This window comes from Chiloscyllium plagiosum, unplaced genomic scaffold (genome assembly GCF_037043375.1).
Source record: "Chiloscyllium plagiosum isolate Xiang-an unplaced genomic scaffold, Cpla_swu_hap1 HiC_scaffold_4, whole genome shotgun sequence".
NCBI lineage: Eukaryota > Metazoa > Chordata > Chondrichthyes > Orectolobiformes > Hemiscylliidae > Chiloscyllium > Chiloscyllium plagiosum.
The window spans coordinates 145958779-145982627 of NW_028270142.1; the positions used below are offsets into that span (position 1 = coordinate 145958779).

General features: G+C 43.2%; 1 protein-coding gene across 6 annotated transcripts in view; it reads left to right on the forward strand.

Annotated features, from left to right (window-relative positions):
* ankrd29 (ankyrin repeat domain 29) overlaps window positions 1-23849 on the forward strand; it is a 110361-nt gene that overhangs the window by 10277 nt on the left and 76235 nt on the right. For 5 of the 6 annotated variants that reach the window (XM_043687599.2, XM_043687600.2, XM_087986764.1 and 2 more), the window contains exon 1: window positions 20083-20428. The exons of the other annotated variant lie outside the window; for it this stretch is intronic. In XM_043687599.2, coding sequence (XP_043543534.1) covers window positions 20417-20428 — 12 coding nt within the window. In that variant the 5' untranslated portion in view covers window positions 20083-20416. Of the gene's footprint in view, window positions 1-20082; window positions 20429-23849 lie in introns of those variants that run through there. 6 annotated transcript variants of the gene reach the window in all.

Below are 23849 nucleotides of genomic sequence, written 5' to 3' on the forward strand. Positions count from 1 at the left end.
TTTGAACTTTCTCCCTCTCACCTTAAATGCATGGCCCGTAGTATTAGACATTTCAGCTCTGGGAAAAAGATTCTGACTGTCAACCCTACCTATGGAGTTCACAATTTTATAGACTTCTATTAAGTCTTCCCTCAGTCTTCACTGCTCAAGAGAAAACAACCCGAGTTTTCCTAGCCTCTCTTTATCGCTCACATCCTCTAATCCAGGCAGCATCCTGGTGAACCTCTTCTGCACCCTATCCAAAGTCTCTACAGCCTTCTTGTAATGTGGTGACGAGAACTGGATGCCATACTCTGTGTGGCATAACCAAAGTCTTAAAGCTGCAACATGACTCTTGTACTCAATTCCCTGACCAGTAAAGGCAAACATGCCATATGCCTTTCTTATGGCCCTATCAACTTGCGTGGCTACTTTCAGGGAACTCTGGACTTGAACCCCAAGAGCCTCCTTATATCAATGCTATTCAGAACTCTGTCATTAACTGTGTACTTTTCCTTAATGTTTGATCTCCCAAAGTGCAGCACTTCACACTTACCCAGATTAAACTCCATCTGCCATTTCTCTGCCCCTATCTGCAACTGATCCATATCCCACTGTATCCTTTGACAACGTTGTACATTATCCACAACTCCACCGATCTTTATATGTCCTGTTGTTTGTGATTATATATAAATGAGTTAGATTTTTCATCTAACTCATTTATATATATCACAAACAACAGAGATTCTAGTACAGATCCCTGCAAACACCATTCGTCACTGATCTCCAACTCGAAAAACATCCTTCCACCACTACCATCTGTCTTCTATGGGCAAGCCAATTCTGAATCCACATGGCCAAGTCACCATGGATCCCTTGCATCGTAATCTTCTGGTTGAGCTTACCATGGGGGACCTTGTCAAAAGCCTTACTAAAATCCATGTGGACAACATCCACTGCTCTACCCTCATCGATCACCTTCATCATCGTCTCCTCAAAAAATTCAATCAAGTTAGTAAGACATGACTTGCCCTGCACAAAGCCATTCCAACTGCCCATAACTAGGCCATGCTTTTCCAAATGTGCATAAATCCTATCCCTAAGAATTCTAACCAATTGCTTCCCAACTACCAATATGAAACTCACCAATTTATAGTTTCCTGGATTATCCTTATTTCCCTTCCTGAACAGAGGAACAACATTAGCTACTCGCCAATCCTCCAGGACCTCTCCAGTGGCTAATGAGAATACAATAATCTTGGCCAAGGCCCTAGCAATCGCCTCGCTTGCCCCTCTGAATAACCTGATACCATCGGGCCCTCTTCCAGAGATCCAACAGCACTTCTTTCTTGATCTCAAAATACCCTAGTATATTAGTATGCTTCACACTAATCTCACTATCCTCCATCTCCTTCTCTTGGGTGAATACTGATGCAAAGTACTCATTTAGGATCTCAACTACATCCTCAGCCTCCAAGCACAAGTTCCCTCCTTTATCCTTGAGTGGTCCTACCTTCTCCCGAGTTATCCTTTTTGTTTTTAATGTATCTATAGAATCTCTTAGAATTCTCTTTAACCCTGAAAAGGTCATTTCATGGCCCCTTCTTGCTATCCCAATTCCCTGTTTGAGTACTTTCCTGCTTTCTTTATATTCCTCATGGGGTCTGTCCGATTTTAGTATCCTAAACCTTATATATGCTTCTTTTCTCCTTTTGACTAAATTCACAACCTCCCTCATTATCAAAAGTCCCTTACCTTGCCATCCTTGTCCTTCCTCCTTACTGGAAAATGCTGGTCTTGAACTCTCATCAGCAGGTCTTTAAACAATTCACGCATGTCAAATGTGGACTTGCTTGATAACAGCTCCTCCCAATTAACACTCCCTAGCTCCTTCCTAATACTGATGCAGTTTTCCCTACCCCAATTTAGTACCTTCCCGCAAGGTCCTAACTTATTCTTGTTCATAGCTATCCTAAAATGTAAGGAGTTGTGACCACTGTTTCCAAAATGCACTCTCACTGAAAGGTCAGACACCTGGCCAGGCTCGTTAAGCAATATAAGGTTCAGCATGGCCCCCCCCCCTTTCAGTTGGACTGTCACATATTACTTCAGGAAACCCTCTTGGCTGTACTTAACAACTTCTGCCTCATCTAAGCCTCTTCTCTAAGGGAGTCTCAGTCAATATTGGGGAAGTTAAAGTCACCCACAATGACAACTCTGTTCTTATTGCACCGTTTTCATAATTTGACTACATATGTGTTCTTTATCTCTTGGTGACTGTTGGGGTATGATTGCACCCATCTTATTTTTCAGCTCTACCCATATTGCCTCAGTGGATGAGCCTTCCAACATGTCCTCTGAGTGCAGATTTAACGTTCCCAATGGTTAGTAATGCAACTCACCTCTTTTACCTTCTCTCTATTTCGTTTAAAACAACGAAACCCTGGAACATTTAGTAGCCAATCCTGTCTCTCTTTAACTAAATCTCGATAATGGCCACAACATCGTAGTCCCATGTACTGATTCAGGCTCTAAGCTCGCCTGCCTTACTTATAATACTCCTTGCATGAAATAAACACACTTCAGCCCTTTAATACATTGTGTTCATTTACCTGTCTCTGCCTGTCCTTTCTGACTTACTGGTATTGATATCTACCTTCCCCTCAAACCCTCTATTTGCTGATCTGCTGCTCTGGTTCCCAACCCCCTCCCACTCTAGTTTAAAGATCAGATAAAGAGGAACTGATCAATGTAATATATTGGATTTCTAAAAGGAATTTGGAGTCATAGAGCTATAGAACTGTACAGCATGGAAACAGATCCTTCAGTTCATCTCATCCATGCTGATCAGATATCCTAAATTAATCTAGTCCGATTTGCCAGCATTTGGCCCACATCCCTCAAAACCCTTTCTATTCATATACTTTTTAAATTTGTAATTGTACCAGCCTCCACCACCTACTCATCCCCCACATTATCCTGGTCCCAAGCCTCCAATGCGGCACCACCCTCCTGACCTGTCCATCACCTTTCCGATCTATCCACTCCACCCCCAACTCCGTTATCACCTTCTCCCTCACCTTCATCTACCTATCATTTTTTCAGCTACCTTCCCCCAACCCCATCCCCCCTCCCATTTATCTCTCAGCCTCCCAGCCCACAAGCCTTCCTCCCTGAAGAAGGGCTTATGCCCGAAACGTCGATTCTCCTGTTCCTTTGATGCTGCTTGACCTGCTGCGCTTTTCCAGCAACACATTTTTAAGCTCTGATCTCCAGCATCTGCAGTCCTCACTTTCTCCTAGTGTATAAGTCTTGCCCTGATTTGCCTTACCAAAATGTAGCTCCTCACATTTATCTAAATTAAACTCCATCTGCTACTCCTTAGTTCATTGGCCCATCTGATCAAGGTCCCATTGTACTCTAACGCAACCTTCTTCCACTACACCTTCAAATTTTGTGGTGTCATTTGCAAACTTACTAACCCATATCTACTATGTTCATATCCAAATTATTTACTTAAATGACGAAATGCAGTGGACACAGCACTGATCCTTGTGGCACTCCACTGGTCACAGGCCTCCAGTCTGAAAATCAACTGTCCACCACCACTCTCTGTCAACTATCTTCAAGCCAGTTCTGTATCCAAATGGCTAGTTCTGTTTGTATTCCATGTGATCTAACCTTGCCAACCAATCTACCGCAAGGAACCTTGTCGAATGCCTTACTTAAGCCCATATAGACCACATCCACCGCTCTGCCCTCATCAATCCTCTTCATTACTACTTCAAAAAGCTCAATCAAGTTGGTGAGACATGATTTCCCATGCACAACGCCATGCTGACTATCTCTAATCAGTAAAGTTCCACACATAAAACTGTTTAATAACAGCATAGGATGTTGGGGATAATATATTAAAACTGACAGAGGATTGGGTAACTGATAGGAGACTGAGAGTTAAGGTCAAAACGTTTTGAGGATGGAAACCTATAAGTGGTGGAGTGCCACAGGGATCTGCATTTGGGACTCCATTATTTACAATGTACATTCATGATTTGGATGAGGAAAGTGAATTTGTTATCGTCAATTTTTCAGATGACACAAAGTTAGGTGGGATGTGATGAGGATAATACAAAGAACCTGCAGATGGTTATAGGTAGGTTAAGCGAGTGGGTAAAAACTTGGCATATATTCTGCGGAAATGTGAGGAGCTGAATATTATTTAAATGAGGAAAGACTGCAGAAAGTTACAGAACAAAAGATTAGAAAATCCTTGTTCATAAATCTCAAAAAGCTACCATCCAAGTTCAGCAGATAGTAGGGAAGGCAAATGGAATGTTGCTCTTTACTTTAAAAGAAATGGAGTATAAAAGTGGGGAGATTTTGCTGAAACTAAGGCTCTAGTCAGACCACAGATGGAATTCTGTGAGCAGTTTTGGGTACCTTATCGAAGGACATATGTGCTGGCATTGAAGGCAGTCCAGACAAGTTTACTAGGCTGATGGAGGGTCTGTCTTATGATGAAAAGTTGAGTAGGTTATGGCCTGTATTCATTATTGTTTTACAAAATGAGAGGTGACCTATTGAAACATACAAGATTGCAAGGTTTGTGAACACCATAAACCCCAGGAACCCCATCCAGGACAAACATATAAATAGAAAGCTGGAGACAACAGCTTGGCTTCACTTGGAGGTCACCACTGATGATGTTACCTAGCCAGGTAATGAAATGTCTGGATATCAAACCTACAGCTCAGCGAGCAAACCTACACCCTAAACATACAAGATTCTTAGGGCACTTGAAGGGTAGATGCAGGAAGGTTGCTTTCCCTTGTGAGAGTTCCCAGGACCAGGCAGCTTGCTCTCAAAATAAGAGTTGCACATTTAAGGCAGAAATATGGAGGAGTTTTACTTCTCTCCAGGAATATTTAACCTATGAAATTCTTTAACACCGAAGGCTGTTGAGGCTAGGTCATTACATATATCCAAAGCTGAGATAGACAAGCAATGTTTTTATCTGTAAAAGAACTATAAAAATATGGGGAGAAGGCAGAAAAATGCAGTTTCGAACTATCAGATCAGCCATGAACTCGTTGAGTGGCAGAGCAGACTCAGTGGGCTGAATGGCCTTCTTCTTCTCCTAAGTCTTAAAGTCTGTAAAATAAGGTAGTGAAACTGATGGGCCCCTGCAACGCTCCTGTTCAATGAGATTAATAGCCTCTTTCTGCAGTGTAAAGTTTACAGTACTAAGATTCTACTAATCACTGTCAAAACAAAGGGCTCTGTAGTATAAACAGCGTTAGAGGATGGTTGAATAATTGGATTTAGAGTGAGGAATGGGTTGGGGGGAGGGGGGGAAGAGGCTGGAGCCATGGAAGAAAGGAGCAAGATAGTGAAAGGGGAAGGAATGAGTTGGAAACAACACAGCTTGGTTAAAGTAAGTGCTAATTTGTTAAAAGTTACAATTCCTCAATATAATTATCTTATGAGATGTTAATTTTATAACAGTAAGCATAGTCCTTTTACTAAGGGGCCCTGAAACTTTATGGATTTAAATGTTCTTGCTCAGAGAGAAACATACTCCTTCAGACCCCGACACATCATGGAGAAGCTGAACTGTTGTGTTATGTTAGCTCACACTGCCCCCTATTGGAGTAATATTGTCTCAGACAAAGAAACCCCAATACTGTAGTACATAAATGATAAATCAGCAATAGATAAGAGCCTAATTTTCACTGGGTTGGCCCCTGATGGCTGTGAACACAGGGGGTTAAACAATTGAAACTTTGATCACTTTGAAATTTTGTCCAGAATTGGCAGGGTGATTTGTTCTATGGATTCAGGTCAGCCGGCATTAGAAATGGTATGGCCTTCACTGGAACTTACTTTCTGAGCTGTTCATTGCTCAGTAAGAGCTCGCTGCGGCATGGAACTGCACCCATTGAGCTAATTGCAGAATTCCCAGGCTTGGCCTCCTAGCCATCAAGTTAGGCAGCATTTGGGTTCTAAACTGGCCGCTTCCTCTCTTCTTTCTTTATCTTTTTTGTCATCTTTCCTTTTCCTTTCTTTCTCTTCATCATCTTCCCATTGGCAGTGAGTGTGAAAATAGATTAGTCCCCTGGGCCAGATGGGATTTATCCTAGGATCCTCTGGGAAGCCAGGGAGGAGATTGCTGAGCCTTTGGCATTGATCTTCAAATCGTCATTGTCTACAGCAATAGTGCCAGAAGACTGGAGGATAGCAAATGTGGTTCCCCTGTTCAAGAAGGGGAGTAGAGACAACCCTGGTAATTATAGACCAGTGAGCCTTACTTCAGTTGTTGGTAAAGTGTTGGAAAAGGTTATAAGAGATAGGATTTATAATCGTCTGGAAAAGAATAATTTGATTAGGGATAGTCAGCATGGTTTTGTGAAGGGTAGGTCGTGCCTCACAAACCTTATTGAGTTCTTTGAAAGTATTGTGTACAGTTCTGGTCACCGCATTTTAAGAAGGATGTGGAAGCTTTGGAAAGGGTGCAGAGGAGATTTACTAGGATGTTGCCTGGTATGGAGGGAAGGTCTTAAGAGGAAAGGCTGAGGGCCTTGAGGCTGTTTTTGTTAGAGAGAAGAAGGTTGAGAGGTGACTTAATAGAGACATATAAGATAATCAGAGGGTTAGATAGGGTGGACAGGAAGAGCCTTTTTCCAAGTATGGTGACAGTGAGCACAAGGGGGCATAGCTTTAAATTGAGGAGTGATAGATATAGGACAGATGTCAGGGGTAGTTTCTTTACTCAGAGAGTAGTAAGGGTATGGAATGCTTTGCCTGCAACGGTAGTAGATTCGCCAACTTTAAGTGCATTTAAGTCATCATTGGACAAGCATATGGTACATGGAATAGTGTAGGTTAGATGGGCTTCAGATTGGTGTGACAAGTCGGCGCAACATCGAGGGCCGAAGGGCCTGTACTGTGCTGTAATGTTCTATGTTCTATGCCAGGGGAGAAGGTGAACTCGCAGAGGAGGACAGTCAGAGCAGAACTTTTGGAGAGACAGTGGCCTGGCCTGGCCCACAGTCAGGGATTCTTTGTGATGGGCCCAGAGCACGGGCTCCAGGCATTGGTCGGCGGCAGCTGAAGTGACAATGGTGTGGACTATGCCGGAGCAGGACTCTAGGTATTGTCAAGTCTGCAGCAGTGGAGCCAGATACTCCTAGTTGCAGTAGGCCTGGAGCAGGGATTCCTAGTTAATAGCAAAGCAGCAGTTCCTGGTTGTGGTGGACCCAGAGCCAGGGTCTCCTGGTATTCAGTGAGCATGCAGCAATGAAGTTGGGGTTCTTGAGTTTGGGTTCAGCACAGGACTCAGCATTAGCGGCCCATGGGAGAGGTGGGCCTAGCGATGAAGAGATAGCACCTGAAGAGTAGTGACTCTGACATTGATGGATCCGGCACAGGTGGCAGAGGAGTGGCAGCGCATGTGTCATTGGTCAGCCAGCTCAAGGCTCAGGGCTCAGGGCAGAGGAGGCAGAACAAAGATGGATTTTCTTTCAGCTTTATCTTTTTATTCTTAAAATATTAATAGTTGAGGCTTTTCACTTTATTTTACTATGCTGTCCATTGTAGAGTACAATTAAAATAAATCATCTTTATTCAACCTCAAATATTTGATAAACTCTGGCATTTGTGAAACCCGACAGCTACAAAGATGCAATTTAGGCTAAATGCCACAGATACGTTCCTTGCCCACACTTACCCCAATTTCCTCACGTCAGCTCATAAACTGCAATCCAAAGTCCCAGTTTTAAAGAACGGTCACTGGACCCAAAATGTTGACTCTGTTTTCTTTCCACAGATGCTGCCAGAGCTGCTGAGCTTTTGCAGCAATTTCTGTTTTTGTTTTAGATTGCCAGCATCTGCCTATCTTCCTTTCATTTTTATATTAATCCAAATTCCTCAACTGGTCAACCACATCCTTGCTTTTGGGTGCTTCACATCCAATTGTATATTCCACCTCAAACCCAATTCTAACTCAGCTCCACTTGGTTCCTCTGCTGCCTACCCCAACTAGCTCTCTCAATGAATCTAGCTACAGCTTGCATTCAAAAAAACCTACATTGTGGCCAGTTGTTTAATTCAACAGGACCATCCAAAGCCCATGTTTCTGAGTTTCCTGGTTGCTAAATCTAACCCCAACCTTGACTCACACTTTATTCCTGCTCCTATTTTTCACATATTCTTCTGTTCTTACATATGTATATTTTTCTCCTTGTACACAATTTGAAGTATTCTACTCCAATTCTCATTCTCTCCTATTCTCTCCCTTTCATGATTAGATTAGATTACTTACAGTGTGGAAACAGGCCCTTCGGCCCAACAAGTCCACACCGCCCCGCCGAAGCGCAACCCACCCATACTCCTACATCTACCCCTTACCTAATACTACGGGCAATTTAGCATGGCCAATTCACCTGACCTGCACATCTTTGGACTGTGGGAGGAAACCGGAGCACCCGGAGGAAACCCACGCAGACACAGGGAGAATGTGCAAACTCCACACAGTCAGTCGCCGGAGGCGGGAATTGAACCCAGGTCTCTGGCGCTGTGAGGCAGCAGTGCTAACCACTGCTTAGTTTAAAGTCATTTTACATCTCTTTTTCTCTTTCACCACCATTAACACCCATTTTTGCACTGGGCCTGTACACTACCTATTTCACCTGCCTTTGTCAAAACATATAAAAACATTTTCCAACCTCTTTTTTATTTTGAATAACTGTCATATTGGTCTTGAAACATTCACTATGTTTCTCTCCATTCAGATGCTGTCAGGACTGCTGAGTTTCCCCAGAACATGCAGTGTGCTTTTTTTCAGTTCTATTTTATTTTGTCATAACTAAAGAATCATCTGCAATGGCTTTTGATTTCACTCCCACAATGTTACATCTGGAATCGTCTAAATCATTGGCGCCCTCCTTTTTTTTTAACTATCTTGGTCTCAAACATATGCTGAGGATACCCAGCACTACCTGATGATCAATCTGACAATTTAGGAGAAGTGATAATCTTGACAGAAGGTTGAGACTGGTACAGAAGTTAAAAAGAGCAAGTTAAATAGACAAGGAAGGCAAGAGCATAGCAGAGAATAAGAAGACTGAATTAAACTACATTTGTTGCAATGCAAAAGGCCTGACAGGTAGGGCAGATGAACCCAGAACATGGATAAGAACATGGGACTAGGAAATCATAGCTATTATAAAAACACGGTTGAGGGAGGGACAGGACTAGCAGCTCAATGGTCTGGGGTTTAGATGCTGCAATAGTAGGGATGGAAGGGAAGGCAAAAGAGGAGGGAGGTGTTTTTTTTTAATTAGGGAAAACATCACAGTAGTACTTAGACAGGATATTCCCAGGCGATCAGCCAGTGAAGCTACATGGCTGGAACTGAGAAATAAGAAAGGAGTGAACACTTTAATGGGATTGTACAATAAGCCCCCGGTACTCAGCGGGAGATTGGGGGTCAAATATATAAGGAGATCGCAAATAGCAGCAAGAATAAGAGGGTTGTAATAATCGGGGATTTAAACTTTCCAAACATAGACTGGGACTGTCATAGTGTTAGGTACTTGGATGGGAAGAAACTTAAGTGCGTTAAAGAAAACTTTCTCAATCAATATGTAGATAGACCTACTAGAAGAATCAAAACTCAACCTCCTCTTAAGAAATAGAACAGGGCAATGACTGAAGATGTTAGTGGGGGTGCACTTTGGAACCAATGACCACACTCTATCAGTTTGAAGATAAATATAGAAAAGGATAGGCCTGGTCCAGAATTTAAAGTTCTAAATTGGGGCAAGGCCAATTTTGATAGTATTAGACAGGAGCCTTCAAACGTTAATTGGTGGAGGTTGTTCATGGTAAAGAGACATCTGGCAAGTAGGAAGCTTTCAAAAGCCTCAAGATAACGAGAATTCAGGGACAGAATGTTCCTGTTCATGTGAAGGCTGGCATGAGTAGAGAACACTGGATGACTAGACATATTGAGGCTCTGGTCAAGAAATAGACAGAGGCATGTGTCAGGTTTAGACAGCTGGGATCAAGTGAATCCTTTAAGGAGGAGAGGGGTGTAGGGTTAAGATTAGGAATCTGTACCCTAACCCTATCATAGAACATAGAACATTACAGCGCAATAATTTGGCCTTTGGCCCTTGATGTTGCACTGACATGTGAAAGCAATCTGAATCCCATCTATCCTACACTATTCCATTTTTATCCATATGTTTATCCAATGACCATTTAAATGTCCTTAAAGTTGCGGGTAATTTGTTCCACACCCCCTACTACTCTGTGTAAAGAACCTACCTCTGACATCTGTCCTATATCTATCGCCCCTCAATTTAAAGCTATATCCCCTCGTGCTAGCCACCATCATCCGAGGAAAAAAACTCTCACTGTCCACCCTATCTAACCCTCTGATTATCTTGTAGAATTACAGTTAAGAGATCAGGAGAGCAAAAAGGGGGCATGAAATAGCTTTGGCAGATAAGGTTAAGGAGAATCCAAAGGGATTCTAGAAGCACATTAAGTAAAAAAGAGTAACCAGGGAGAGGATAGGGATGCTTAAAGATCAATGAGGCCTTCTGTATGTGAAACCACTGGAGATGGATGAGATCTTAAACGAATATTTCATGTCAGTACTTATTGTGGAAAGAGTCATGGAAGCTAGGGAACACGGGGAATAAATAGTGTTGTCTTGAAAAACGTCCACTTTACAGAAGAGGAGGTGTTGTGGGTCCTAAAATGCCTAAAGATAGCTAAATTCTGAGGACCTGATCAAGTTTTTCCACGACACTGTGAGAAGTGGGGACTCATTCAGAGACATTTATATCATTGGCAGCCATGGGTGAGGTAGCGGACGACTCGGGGGTGGTTAATGTCCTGCCATTATTTATTTAAGAGAGGCTGCAAAGAAAAGCAAGGGAACTACAGGCCAGTGAGTCTGACATTAGTGATGGTTAAGTTGTTGAAGGGTATTCTAAGAGACAGGATCTACATGCATTTGGAAAGGCAAGGACTGATTAGGGATTGTTAGCATGGCTTTGTACATGAGAAATTGTGTCTTTCAAACTTGATTGAATTTTTTTAAGACAAAAGAGAAAATGCTGGAAAATCTCAGCAGGTCTGGCAGCATCTATAAGGAGAGAAAAGAGCTGACGTTTCGAGTCTAACTGACCCTTTGTCAAAGCTCAGCATCCGCAGTAATTTGCTTTTATCCAGAATTTTTTGAAGAGTTTAGCAAGAAGATGCATGAAAGCAGAGTAGTAGACATTCTCTACATGGACTTTAGCAAGGCCTTTGACAAGGGTCCACATGGTTAGTAAAGTAAGATCACAAAGGATCCAGAGACAGCTAGCCAACTGTAAACAAAATTGGTTTGCCGTGGGAGACAGAGGGTGGTACTGGAGTGTTGTTGTTCAGATTAGAGGCCTGTGACTGGCACTATGCCACAAGGATCAGTGATGGGTCCACTGTTGTTAATTTACATAAACTATTTGGATGCCAATGTAGGACGCACACTTAGTAAGTTTACTGATGAGGCCAAAATTGGTGGTATAATGGACAGTGAAGAAAGTTATCTCGGAGTACAACTGTACCCTGATCAATTGGGCCATTGGGTTAAGGAATGGCAGATAGAGTTTAATGTAGATGAATAGTATTAGACAGGAACCTTCAAAAGTTAATCCTCTTTTGACTTCCCTTCCACCCCTCCTATGGCAGCATCTGAACCCCAGAAGTGTTGCATTTTGGGAAAACAAATTAGGGCAGGATTTACACAGTTAATGGTAGGGCCCTGGGGAGTGTTCTCGAACAGAGATTGAGGGGTGCAGGTACATAGTTCCTTGAAAGTGGTGTCACAGGCACACAGGCTTTCCTTACCAACATTCTACTTCCCCCAGTATTCCAACCCCACTCCCCCACTATCGCATAAATGCTACTCCCTTCACACTTTGCTTCAGCTCTGAAGACTCATCCAGACTAAAAACGTTAGCTTATTTTCTCTCCTTGGATGCCCTCTGACCCGTTGTGATCACCAGCATTTTTTGTTTTCAGTACGGGTTCCAGTATCTGCAATAATTTGCTCCTGCTGTTTGGGAAAGAAGGCATTTGGCACACTTGCCTTCATCAGTTAATGCACTGAGTACAGGAGTTGGAACATCATGCTATGCCTGTACAAGACATTGGTAAGGCCAAATTTGGAGGACCATGTACAATTCCAGTTGCCCGGCTAAGGGAAGGGTGCAAAAAAGATTTACAAAAAAATTACTGAAACTGGAGGGTTTGAATTATAAGAAAATGTTGAATAGGCTGGGACTTCTACCCTGGAGCAGAGGAGGCTGAGAGGTGATTTTATATAAGGTGAATGGCCAAGGTCTTTTCCCAAAGGTGGGTGAGTCCAAAACTAAAGGGCGTAAATTTAAAGTGGGAGGGGAAAGATTTAAAAGGGACTTAAAGGGCAACTTTTTAACACAGAGGCTGGTGCATATCTGGAACAATCTGCCAGAGGAGGTGGTAGAGGTGAGTACATTTATAACATTTAAAAGGCATTTGGACAGTTACATGGATATGAAAAGTTTAGAGGGCCAAATACAGTCAAATGGGACTAGTTCAGTTTAGGAAACTTGATCAGCATGGACGGGATGAGGTGAAGGGTCTGTTTCATGCTGTTTGACACTATGACTCAATCTGCCATCTGGTATGCTCCTAGCTGACAAGTGTCTGCGGTAAATTAAGACAGTTTACAACCTTGTTATCATATCTGAAGAAGGGCTTATGCCCGAAACATCAATTCTCCTGTTCCTTGATTGCTGCCTGACCTGCTGCGCTTTTCCAGCAACACATTTTCAGCTCTGATCTCCGGCATCTGCAGTCCTCACTTTCTCCTCCTATCATATCTGACCCCAATATTAGTTTACACAAATTTTGTTCATCTGTGGCTGAAACCTTCACCCATTGTTACCATTAGACTTGAGTATTCCAATGCTCTCCCAGCCAGCCTCTCATGTTCCACCCACATAAACTTGAGCTCCTCCAAAACTCTACCTTATATTCTAACTCACACCAAGTTTCATTCACAAATCCCTTGTACTTGCTGAATTGCATTGGCTCCCAGTCTGACAACACATCAATGTAAAAAATCTCACCCTTGTTTTGGAAACTCTTCAGGGTGTCACTCCTTTATATCACTATAATTCTCTCTAGTACTACAAGCCTTTGAATCCTCTGTGCTCTTCAAATTTTGACCTCTAAAGAATCAATCTCTAAGTCAAATGCTCCACTATTAATTGGGCCTAAAACTCGAATTCCTGAGGTTAGTGAAATACTAATGAACATTTGAACAAGGAGCAGGAGTAGCCTATTTGACCCCTCAACCTTGCTGCAGCATTTAATAAGATTATTGCTGATGTGATTGTTCCCAACAAATCCACATTCTCAAGAGCAAATTGGCAATAAATGCTGGTCCAGTCTATGACACCAATGTCCCATGAATTAATTTCTTTGTCAAAACTGTGTTGCCTTGAGCTCTTTTAGACTGATGCACACCTAGCATGTACAACCTTTACCCTGAAACCAAGCGAACCATTAAAAGTATTAATCTGATGAGTTCACTGAACATATTAGATCCTTCCTTCAATAAGGTGACTGATAGTGCTCAGTGCTACAGCGGGCGCACAGAGAGGGGAGCTGGAAGGTAAGCGGAGACCAGGTTAAATTAATGTTTTTCTTTTCGCAGTCTGTGTTTTTTTACAACTCGGAGCGGGAACCCGAAAGTCGTCGACAGAGGCTTCTGGGAAGGTAAGAACCTAAAAAAAAAGGACTCAGTCGGCTGAACAGGTAAGCTACTTAGTGTTCTTGTTTTGGAGACTAAGCGCAGACAGTGGAATGTTCCTCCTGCAGGATGTTTGAGGTAGGGGTGACCACCGATGCTCCTGCCGACTTCGCCTGCAGGGTGTGCAGCCAGCTCCAGCTCCTCACAGACCGCGTTAGGGAACTGGAGCTGGAGTTGGATGAACTGAGGATTATTCGAGAGGCTGAGAGGGTGATAGATAGAAGCTACAGGGACATAGTTACGCCAGAGAACAGTGGAAGCTGGGTAACAGTTAGAGGTGGGAAGGGGAGGAAGCAGGCAGTGCAGGGATCCCCTGTGGTCGTTTCCCTCAACAATAAGTATACCGCTTTGGATACTGTTGGGGGGGATGGCTTAGCAGGGGTAAGCTGCGGTGACCGGGTCTCTGACACGAGGTCCAGCTCTGAGGCTCAGAAGGGAAAGGGGGAGAGGTGGAGAGCTCTAGTTATAGGAGGCTCCATAGTTAGAGGGACAGACAGGCGGTTCTGTGGACATGGGCGAGACTCTCGGATGGTTTGTTGCCTCCCGGGTGCCAGGGTCCGAGACGTCTCAGACCGGGTCTTCAGAATCCTTAAGGGGGAGGGTGTGCAGCCAGAAGTTGTGGTGCACATTGGCACCAAAGACATAGGTAGGAAGAGGGGTGGGGAGGTCATTCAGGAGCTCAGGGAGTTAGGCTGGAAGCTAAAAGCTAGGACAGACATAGTCGTCATCTCTGGGTTGTTGCCGGTGCCACGTGACAGTGAGGCAAGGAATAGGGAGAGAGTGCAATTGAACACGTGGCTGCAAGGATGGTATTTGGACAATTGGACTGCATTCTGGGGAAGGTGGGACCTGTACAAGCAGGACAGGTTGCACTTGAACCAGAAATGCACCAATATCCTGGGAGGTAGGTTTGCGAGCACTCTTCAGGGGGGGGTTTAGACTAATTTGGCAGGGGGATGGGATCCGGACTTGTAGTCCAGCAAGTAGGTTAGCTGTTTTTCAGGATGTCCAAGAATGTAGGGAGGCTGTGGAGAAGGTAGCACTGACAGGGAATACCTGCGGACACAGAGATGGGCTCAAGTGTGTATACTTCAATGCAAGGAGTATCAGAAATAAGGTGGGTGAACTTAAGGCGTGGATCCGTACTTGGGGCTAAGATGTTGTGGCCATCATGGAAACGTGGATAGAAGAGGGACAGGAATAGTTGTTGGAGGTTCCTGGTTACAGATGTTTCAGTAAGATTGGGGGGGGGGTGTGGTAAAAAAGGAGGGGAGTGGCTTTGCTAATTAGAAATGGTATAACGGCTGCAGAAAGGCAGTTCGAGGGGGATCTGCCTTTGGAGGTAGTATGCGCTGAAGTCAGAAATAGGAAAGGAGCAGTCACCTTGTTGGGTGTTTACTATAGGCCCCCCAATAGCAGCAGAGATGTGGAGAAACAGATTGGGAAACAGATTTTGGAAAGGTGCAGAAGCCACAGTGTAGTAGTTATGGGCGATTTCAACTTCCCAAATATTGATTGGAAGATCTTTAGATCAAGTAGATTGGATGGGGCAGTGTTTGTGCAGTGTGTCCAGGAAGCTTTTCTAACTCAATATGTAGATTGTCCGACCAGAGGGGAGGTCATATTAGATTTGGTACTTGGTAACGAACCGGGACAAGTGATGGACTTGTTAGTGGGCGAGCATTTTGGTGAAGGTGACCACAATTCTGTGTCTTTCACCTTGGTTATGGAGAGAGATAGGTGCATGTAACAGGGCAGGTTTTACAATTGGGGGAAGGGTAAATACAATGCTGCAAGACAGGATCTGAGGAGCATAAATTGGGAGCACAGGCTGTCAGGGAAGGATGTCGTTGAAATGTGGAACTTTTTCAAGGAACAGATACGACGTGTCCTTGATATGTATGTACCTGTCAGGCAGGAAAGAGATGGTCATGTGAGGGATCCTTGGTTGATGAGGGAGGTTGAATGTCTTGTAAAGAGGAAGAAGGAGGCTTACATAAGGCTGAGGAAACAAGGTTCAGACAGAGCGTTGGAGGGATACAGGATAGCTAGGAGGGAGCTGAAGAAAGGGATTAGGAGAGCTAAAAGAGGGTATGAAAAATCTTTGGTGGGTAGGATCAAGGATAACCCCAAGGCCTTTTATGCATATGTGAGAAACATGTGAATGACGAGAACGAGGGTAGGTCCAATCAAGGACAGTAGTGGGAGACTGTGTATTGAGTCGGAAGAGATAGGAGAGGTCTTGAATTAGTACTTTTCTTCAGTATTTACAAATGAGAGGGACCGTATTGTTGAAGAGAAGGATATGAAATGGACTGGTAAGCTAGAGGAGATACTTGTTAGAAAGGAAGATGTGTTGGGCATTTTGAAAAACTTGAGGATAGACAAGTCCCCCGGGCATGACGGGATATATCCTAGGATTATGTGGGAAGCAAGAGAGGAAATTGCAGAACCGTTGGCAATGATCTTTTCGTCTTCACTGTCAATGGGGGTGGTGCCAGGGGACTGGAGAGTGGCGAATGTTGTGCCCCTGTTCAAAAAAGGGAACAGGGATAACCCCGGGAATTACAGGCCAGTTAGTCTTACTTCGGTGGTAGGCAAAGTAATGGAAAGGGTACTGAGGGATAGGATTTATGAGTATTTGGAAAGACACTGCTTGATTAGGGACAGCCAGCACGGATTTGTGAGGGGTAGGTCTTGCCTTACAAGTCTTATTGAATTCTTTGAGGAGGTGACCAAGCATGTGGATGAGGGTAGAGCAGTGGATGTAGTGTACATGGATTTTAGTAAGGCATTTGATAAGGTTCCCCATGGTAGACTTATGCGGAAAGTCAGGAGGCATGGGATAGTGGGAAGTTTGGCCAGTTGGATAGAGAACTGGCTAACCGGTCGAAGTCAGAGAGTGGTGGTAGATGGTAAATATTCAGCCTGGAGCCCAGTTACAAGTGGAGTTCTGCAGGGATCAGTTCTGGGTCCTCTGCTGTTTGTAATTTTTATTAATGACTTGGAAGAGGGAGTCGAAGGGTGGGTCAATAAATTTGCAGACGATACGAAGATTGGTGGACTTGTGGATAGTGAGGAAGATTGTTGTCGGCTGCAAAGGGACTTAGATATGATGCAGAGCTGGGCTGAGGAGTGGCAGATGGAGTTCAACGCTGTCAAGTGTGAGGTTGTCCATTTTGGAAGGACAAATAAGAATGCGGAATACAGGGTTAACGGTAGGGTTCTTAGTAAGATGGAGGAGCAGAGGGATCTTGGGGTCTATGTTCATAGATCTTTGAAAGTTGCCACTCAGGTGGATAGAGCTTGTAAGAAGGCCCATGGTATATTAGCGTTCATTAGCAAAGGAATTGAATTCAAGAGTCGTGAGGTGATGTTGCAGTTGTACAAGACCTTGGTAAGGCCACATTTGGAGTACTGTGTGCAGTTCTGGTCGCTTCATTTTAGGAAAGATGTGGAAGCTTTGGAGAGGGTGCAGAGGAGATTTACCAGGATGTTGCCTGGAATGGAGAATAGGTCGTACGAGGATAGGTTGAGAGTGCTCGGCCTTTTCTCATTGGAACGGCGAAGGATGAGGGGTGACTTGATAGAGGTTTATAAGATGATCAGGGGAATAGATAGAGTAGACAGTCAGAGACTTTTCCCCCGGGTACAACAAAGTGTTACAAGAGGACATAAATTTAAGGTGAAGGGTGGAAGGCATAGGGGGGATGTCAGGGGTAGGTTCTTTACCCAGAGAGTGGTGGGGGCATAGAATGCGCTGCCTGTGGGAGTGGCAGAGTCAGAATCATTGGTGACCTTTAAGCGGCGATTGGATAGGTACATGGATAGGTGCTTAAGCTAGGACAAATGTTCGGCACAACATCGTGGGCCGAAGGGCCTGTTCTGTGCTGTATTGTTCTATGTTCTATGTTCTATAGTATACATTATATTCAAGATGCAGACTCACCAGTGCTATGTGTAACTAAAGTATAACTTGCTTATTTTGTAATCAGTTCCCCATGCAATAAATTATTCTGATCATGTCTTTCCTACTTCCTTTCTCTACCTGCATGCTCGAGTTTGTGGTTCATGCCCGAGAACACTCAGATCTCTCTACATTTCAGAGTTTTGCAATCTCTCACCACTCAGATAATATGCTTCTTGTCCATTCTTCCTGCCAACGTGGACCATTTTATTTTCCCATATTTGCCAGGTCCTTGGTCACTCACTTAACCTACCTTTGTATGTAGACAAAATATTAAGCACACTGAAAAATTGATACAAACACCGAACGCTAGAGAAACTCAGCAGATCTGCTCGCGTCTGTGGAGAGAGAAACAGAGTCAATGTTGTGAGTCTGGTATGATGACTTCAAAACAGCATACTTTTTACAGCCTCATTATACTCTTTTCATTACATCTCTGACTTTATGACAACCTACATTTGTTATAGACAAGACCGTATATTAAGAAGGTAGCCTAGACTGTAACCTTTTCTTATTTTAAAAGTAAATGCGAGGTGCTTTGTTCCAGATACAATTCGATTGGTTGCACTACTCAACATGAAGTAAAATGTAATTTATTCAAACATTATCATTAAAATACAACAAAAGAAAGAATAAAGAAAATAATTGACTTAGCTGTATTGGAATGCTTAACAAAATAACTGATACAGTAACTATTACTAACAGTTCCAATATAGGAACATTCCATGGACACAGTGTCGGCAAAAGGCAAATTCAGAAAGCAGATTGTCTCACATGCATTTCTCCAATCCCGGAGGAAAAAACATCAAAAGACGATTTTGACAGAGAGAGAACTCCAGTTTTCAGCTGTACTGAAGAAAGAAGTGGCAGCTTTTTCTCAACCACAGCAGCTTCTGCCACTGAAAAATCTAAAACTCCTGGTTCAATGAGTGGGGGCTTGACCAAACCCATTCAGGCTGCTTCTATTGTTCCAAAAAAGCCTTAAATGTTTCACAAGTTGTTTATCTTCTCATAGACCGCTTGACACCAGTCCCCCAATCTTTCTTGAAAAAAGAAACCAGTCAAAACACACCTCTTACAGCTACAAAGAGAGAAAGACACTTTGGAGTGCTGGTTTATAGTTCCTTGAAAGTGGGGTTGCAGGTAGATAGAATAGAGATTAAGGCGTTTGGTATGCTTTCCTTTATTGGTCAGAGTATTGAGTGCAGGAGTGAGGAGGTCAAGTTGCGGCTGTACAGGACATTGGTTAGGCCACTGTTGGAATATTGCGTGCAATTCTGGTCTCCTTCCTATCGGAAAGATGTTGTGAAACTTGAAAGGGTTCAGAAAAGATTTACAAGGATATTGCCAGGGTTGGAAGATTTGAGCTATAGGGAGAGGCTGAACAGGCTGGGGCTGTTTTCCCTGGAAAGTCAGAGGCTGAAGGGTGACCTTATAAAGGTTTACAAAAGTATGAGGGGCATAGATTGGATAAATAGACAAAGTCTGTTCCCTGGGGTCGGGGAGTCCAGAACTAGAGGGCATAGGTTTAGGGTGAGAGGGGAAAGATATAAAAGAGATCTAAGGCGCAACTTTTTCACACAGAGTGTGGTATGTGTATGGAATGAGCTGCCAGAGGAAGTGGTGGAGGCTGGTACAATTGCAACAATTAAAAGACATTTGGATGGGTACATAAATAAGAAGGGTTTGGAGGGATATGGGCCGGGTGCTGGCAGGTGGGACTAGATTGGGTTGGGATATCTGGTCGGCATGGACGGGTTGGACCGAAGGGTCTGTTTCCATGCTGTACATCTCTATGACTCTACAGTATCATCATACATTCCTACCTCCCTGTTATCAGCAAATTTCACAACCAACCCATCCATCACTTCATTTAAATTTGCATGTAAATAAAATGTAAACAGTTGTGGTCTGAACACCAAACTCTGGCACACCACTTGTTATGTCTCGCCTACCAGAAAAATGACCCATTTATACCCACTTGTTGCTTTCCATTGGTCGGTTAATCTTATATCCATGTTAATGTTCTATCCCCTACACCACGAGGTTTTATTTTCTGCAATAACCTTTGATGTAGTACTTTATTAAATGACTGTTGGGAATCTAAGTGAACAGAATCATGCAGTACAAAACAGGCTCTTTAGCAGCCGACTCTTTACCGCCGAGATGTAACACAGAGCCTTCCCCTTTATCTGTAGCACGTTACTCACTCACTGTACAAGAGGTAAATTTCTGGGCAGGTGAACCGAGGAAAATGTGAAATTGAAAATAGCTGGATAGCCCTTTCACATGCACGGTGTTCTATGCTATAAGCTTCCATCAGTCAGTACTGCCGGGGTTTGGCGAGGACCAGGCAGGTCTACAAAAGACAACTGGCAGCTCTCGGGTTCGCGCAGAGGCAGCTGCTTGCGTTGACCCTGTGCTGGACCGTGTTCATCATTCAGCAGTCAGCTTAGTATTGATTCGGGATGTTGGTGCCGGATTCTCTGCAGGACTGAGCCGCTTCATTTATTTACAGTGCGGCTGCTAATTCTGTGACAGGAAGCAAAAAAAAAAGCATATCACAAGGCGTAGGTCACCTTTAGCTTCACATCATCTGTAGAAATTGCAGCAGGATGTCTTTTAAGGTAAAGATATTTGATTCAGACTATCCCCGGCTCGTAGACGATTGCGGTGAAGCAAACTATTAAAAAAATACAGGAATGTTGAGCTATTTTGTTTAAAAATTTATCCTGGGTGAAATGAGATCAGCTGTGGAGCCATTTCATTGTGTGTAACCTTGTCTTGCACATTTTACACTGTAATCGAGGAATAGCGAATTTTCTCCCAAAGGTCTGAACAGCCAATGTAACCCAATGTGTTCTTATGGAGAGCCGCGCGCACATCCTGCAGATATCAGGAGAAAATCAATTTATCATCTTTTAATTGGAAAAATACACTGCGTAAAGCTTTTGCAACCAGTTGGCAGATGTTGCAGTTTCCTTCATTTTTCCAGTCTGATTACTTATAGTTGTTTCTCCAAAGAAAAGGTTGATAAATGCAAGAGGCAGAAAGGAACAGAATATTATTCTGGCAGGGTGAGATGTAATTTGGTGGAAGGTTTTTCCTGGGATGTAAACAGTGATATGAATTAGCAGGGCGGATTGGCCTGTTTATGCAATGCACAATCAGTGTAATTTTGTGTGGATCACGTGAGAGGGTGGAACAGGAGGTAAATTGATTGAGTTGGCTCCAAGATGACATATCAAAAACTGGAAATAAATCCACTATTAACTACAGATTTTTGATTGTATTTGTAGATCCTGCTGTTGCTGTGGAAGGATTGGGAGTTGGGAGTATTCCTCCTTAGGTACAGCGTAATTATTGGATAGCATGTTTTGGAAGCTTTTTTATTCATTTGTGGGACATGCATGTCACTAGCTGACCAGCATTTATTGTCTATCCCTATTTGCCCTTGAGAAGGTGGGGGTGAGCTGTCTTCTTGAACCGCTGCAGTCCATGTGCTGTGGGTTGACACATTAGGGAGGGAATTCCAGGATTTTGACCCAGTGACACTGAAGAGATGGCGATATATTTCCAAGTCAGGATAGTGAGTGGCTTGGAGGGAAACATGCAGGTGGTGTCCCCAAGCATCTGCAGCCTTTGTCCTTCTAGATGGAAGTCCAGTTGAATTTCAGATCAATGGTAACTCCCAGGATGTTGATAGTAGGTGATTCAGTGATGGTAACATCAAGGGGTAGTGATTAGATTTTCTCTTATTGGAGATGGTCATTGCCTGGCATTTCTGGGGCACAAATGTTACTTGTCACTTGTCAGCCCAAGCCTGGATATTGTCCAGATCTTGTTGTATTTGAACATGGACTGTTTCAGTATCTGTGGAGTAATAAATAGTGCTGAACATTATGCAATCATTGGTGAACATCCCCACTTCTGACTTCATGGTAGAGTGAAAATGATTGAGGCCTATCTATAAATGGGTCATTTTCTGGTTGACAAGATATAACAACTGGTGTGCTGCAGAGCTTGGTATTGAGACTTCAACTGTTTACAATTTATTTAAATAGCTTGGATGAAGATGGAAATGAGATGATTGACCTACGACAATCACAACCACCTTCCTATGTACTAGGTCTGACTCCAACCAGCAAAGAGTTTGCCCCTGATTCCCATTGATTCCAGTTTTGCTAGGGTTCCTTGATGCCACACTCTGTTGAATGCAGCCTTGACGTCAAGGTCTGTCACTCTCCCCTCCCCTCTGGAATTCAGCTCTTTTGTCCATGCTTGAACGAAAGCTGTAATGAGGTCAGAAGCTGTGTGGCCCTGGCAGAAACGAAAGTGGGTGTGACTGAGCAAGTTATTACTGAACAGGTACTGCTTGATAGCACTGGCAATCAGAGGCAGTATTCTGGTCATTCAGCTACACAAAGATCTGTCCAGTTAACTTCACTTCTTTTACTGCACCCTCCCCATCAGATGCACTCTTTCTCCAAAACTTGTATTCTTCACAAATATTTATCCAATTCTCTTTCCAAAGCTCACTAATGACAAAAGAGAAAGCCTCTTACTGATGTTCACTTGACAATACAAAGTAAGCCATGCAAATATGAAAACTTCAGAGCTAAAGTAAAAAAGGAAATAAAGGAAAAGAACCTTCTAGAAACAATTATTCAGGATAGTATTAGTATTCACATAGAAAAAGATGGATTGTTTAGAAAAAGCCATAATGGATTTTTAAAAGGGAAATCATGTTTAACTAACTCATTGAGTTTCTTCAAGAGGTAATAGAAAGGGCCAATGAAGGTAATACTAATAATGTGATGTACATGGAGGTCCAAAGGACATTCAGTACAGTGCCATACATCAGACTTGTGAGAAAAGTTTTATAATGCATTGAATAAAAGGAACAGAAGCAACTTGGATATAATATTAGACGAGTGATAGGAAACAGACTAATGGCTAGTGGAAAAAAAAGTGAAATGTTGCAGATGCTGAAAATCTGAGACAAACAGAGAATTCCTGTGAAACTCAGCAGGTCTGGCAGCATCTGTGGAGAGAGAAACAGAATTAATATTGAGTCTGGTATGATTTGAGTTCTGAAGAAGAATCCTATGGGACTTGAGTTTCTCCAGCATTGTCCATTGTTGTTAATGGTTAATGTACATTTTTCAGACTGGAGAAAGGTTTGTAATGGTGTTCCACAGCAGCCATTGGCAGGGACTCATACTTTACCTAGCAGACTTAAATGATTGAGATCTTGGTGTGCAGAGGACAATGTCAAAGTTTGCAGATGATGCAAAATTTGGAAGCATCATAAACTGTGAGGAGGATTTGTAGAACTCCAAAAGGACATTGATGAGTTGGTGGCATGGGTAGCTCGGTGGCAGATGAGGTTCAATGGAGAGAAGTGTGAGCTGATGCACTTTGGTAGGAAGAACATGGATGAACCTTGTAAAAAAAAAGTACAATTTTAAAGGTGCAGGTGCATCGGGAACACAAGAACTAGAAATGGGAGTAGATAATTCAACCCCTTGAGCCTGCTTCACCTTTTGAGGTGGTCATGGCTGATCTCATTTGATTTGAATTGATTTATTATTATTTGAATTGAATTGATTGTCACGTGTACTGAGGCACAGTGAAAAGCTTTGTCTTGTGAGAAATACAGGCGGATCACATAGTTAAGTAGCATAGATAAGTAAATAATACATAAACAGCGGCAAAAACAAAAACACAGGTACAAGCAAATGTTAAGAGATTGAGTCCATTTAGTATTCTAACAACAATAGGGTAGAAACTGTTTCGAAACCGGCTGGAGTGTGTGGTCAGGCCTCTGTACCTTCTCCCCGATGGTAGAGGTTGTAGAAAAACATTGCCAGGGTGAGATGAATGCTGGTGGCCTTTCCTTGACAGCAGGATTCTATAGATGGGAGGTTGGCCTTTGTGATTGTCCGGGCTGAGTTCACCGCTCTCTGTAACCGTCTCCGATCTTGAATGGTACAGTTGCCATACCAGGTAGTGATACATCCAGACAGAATGCTCTCAATGGCACAC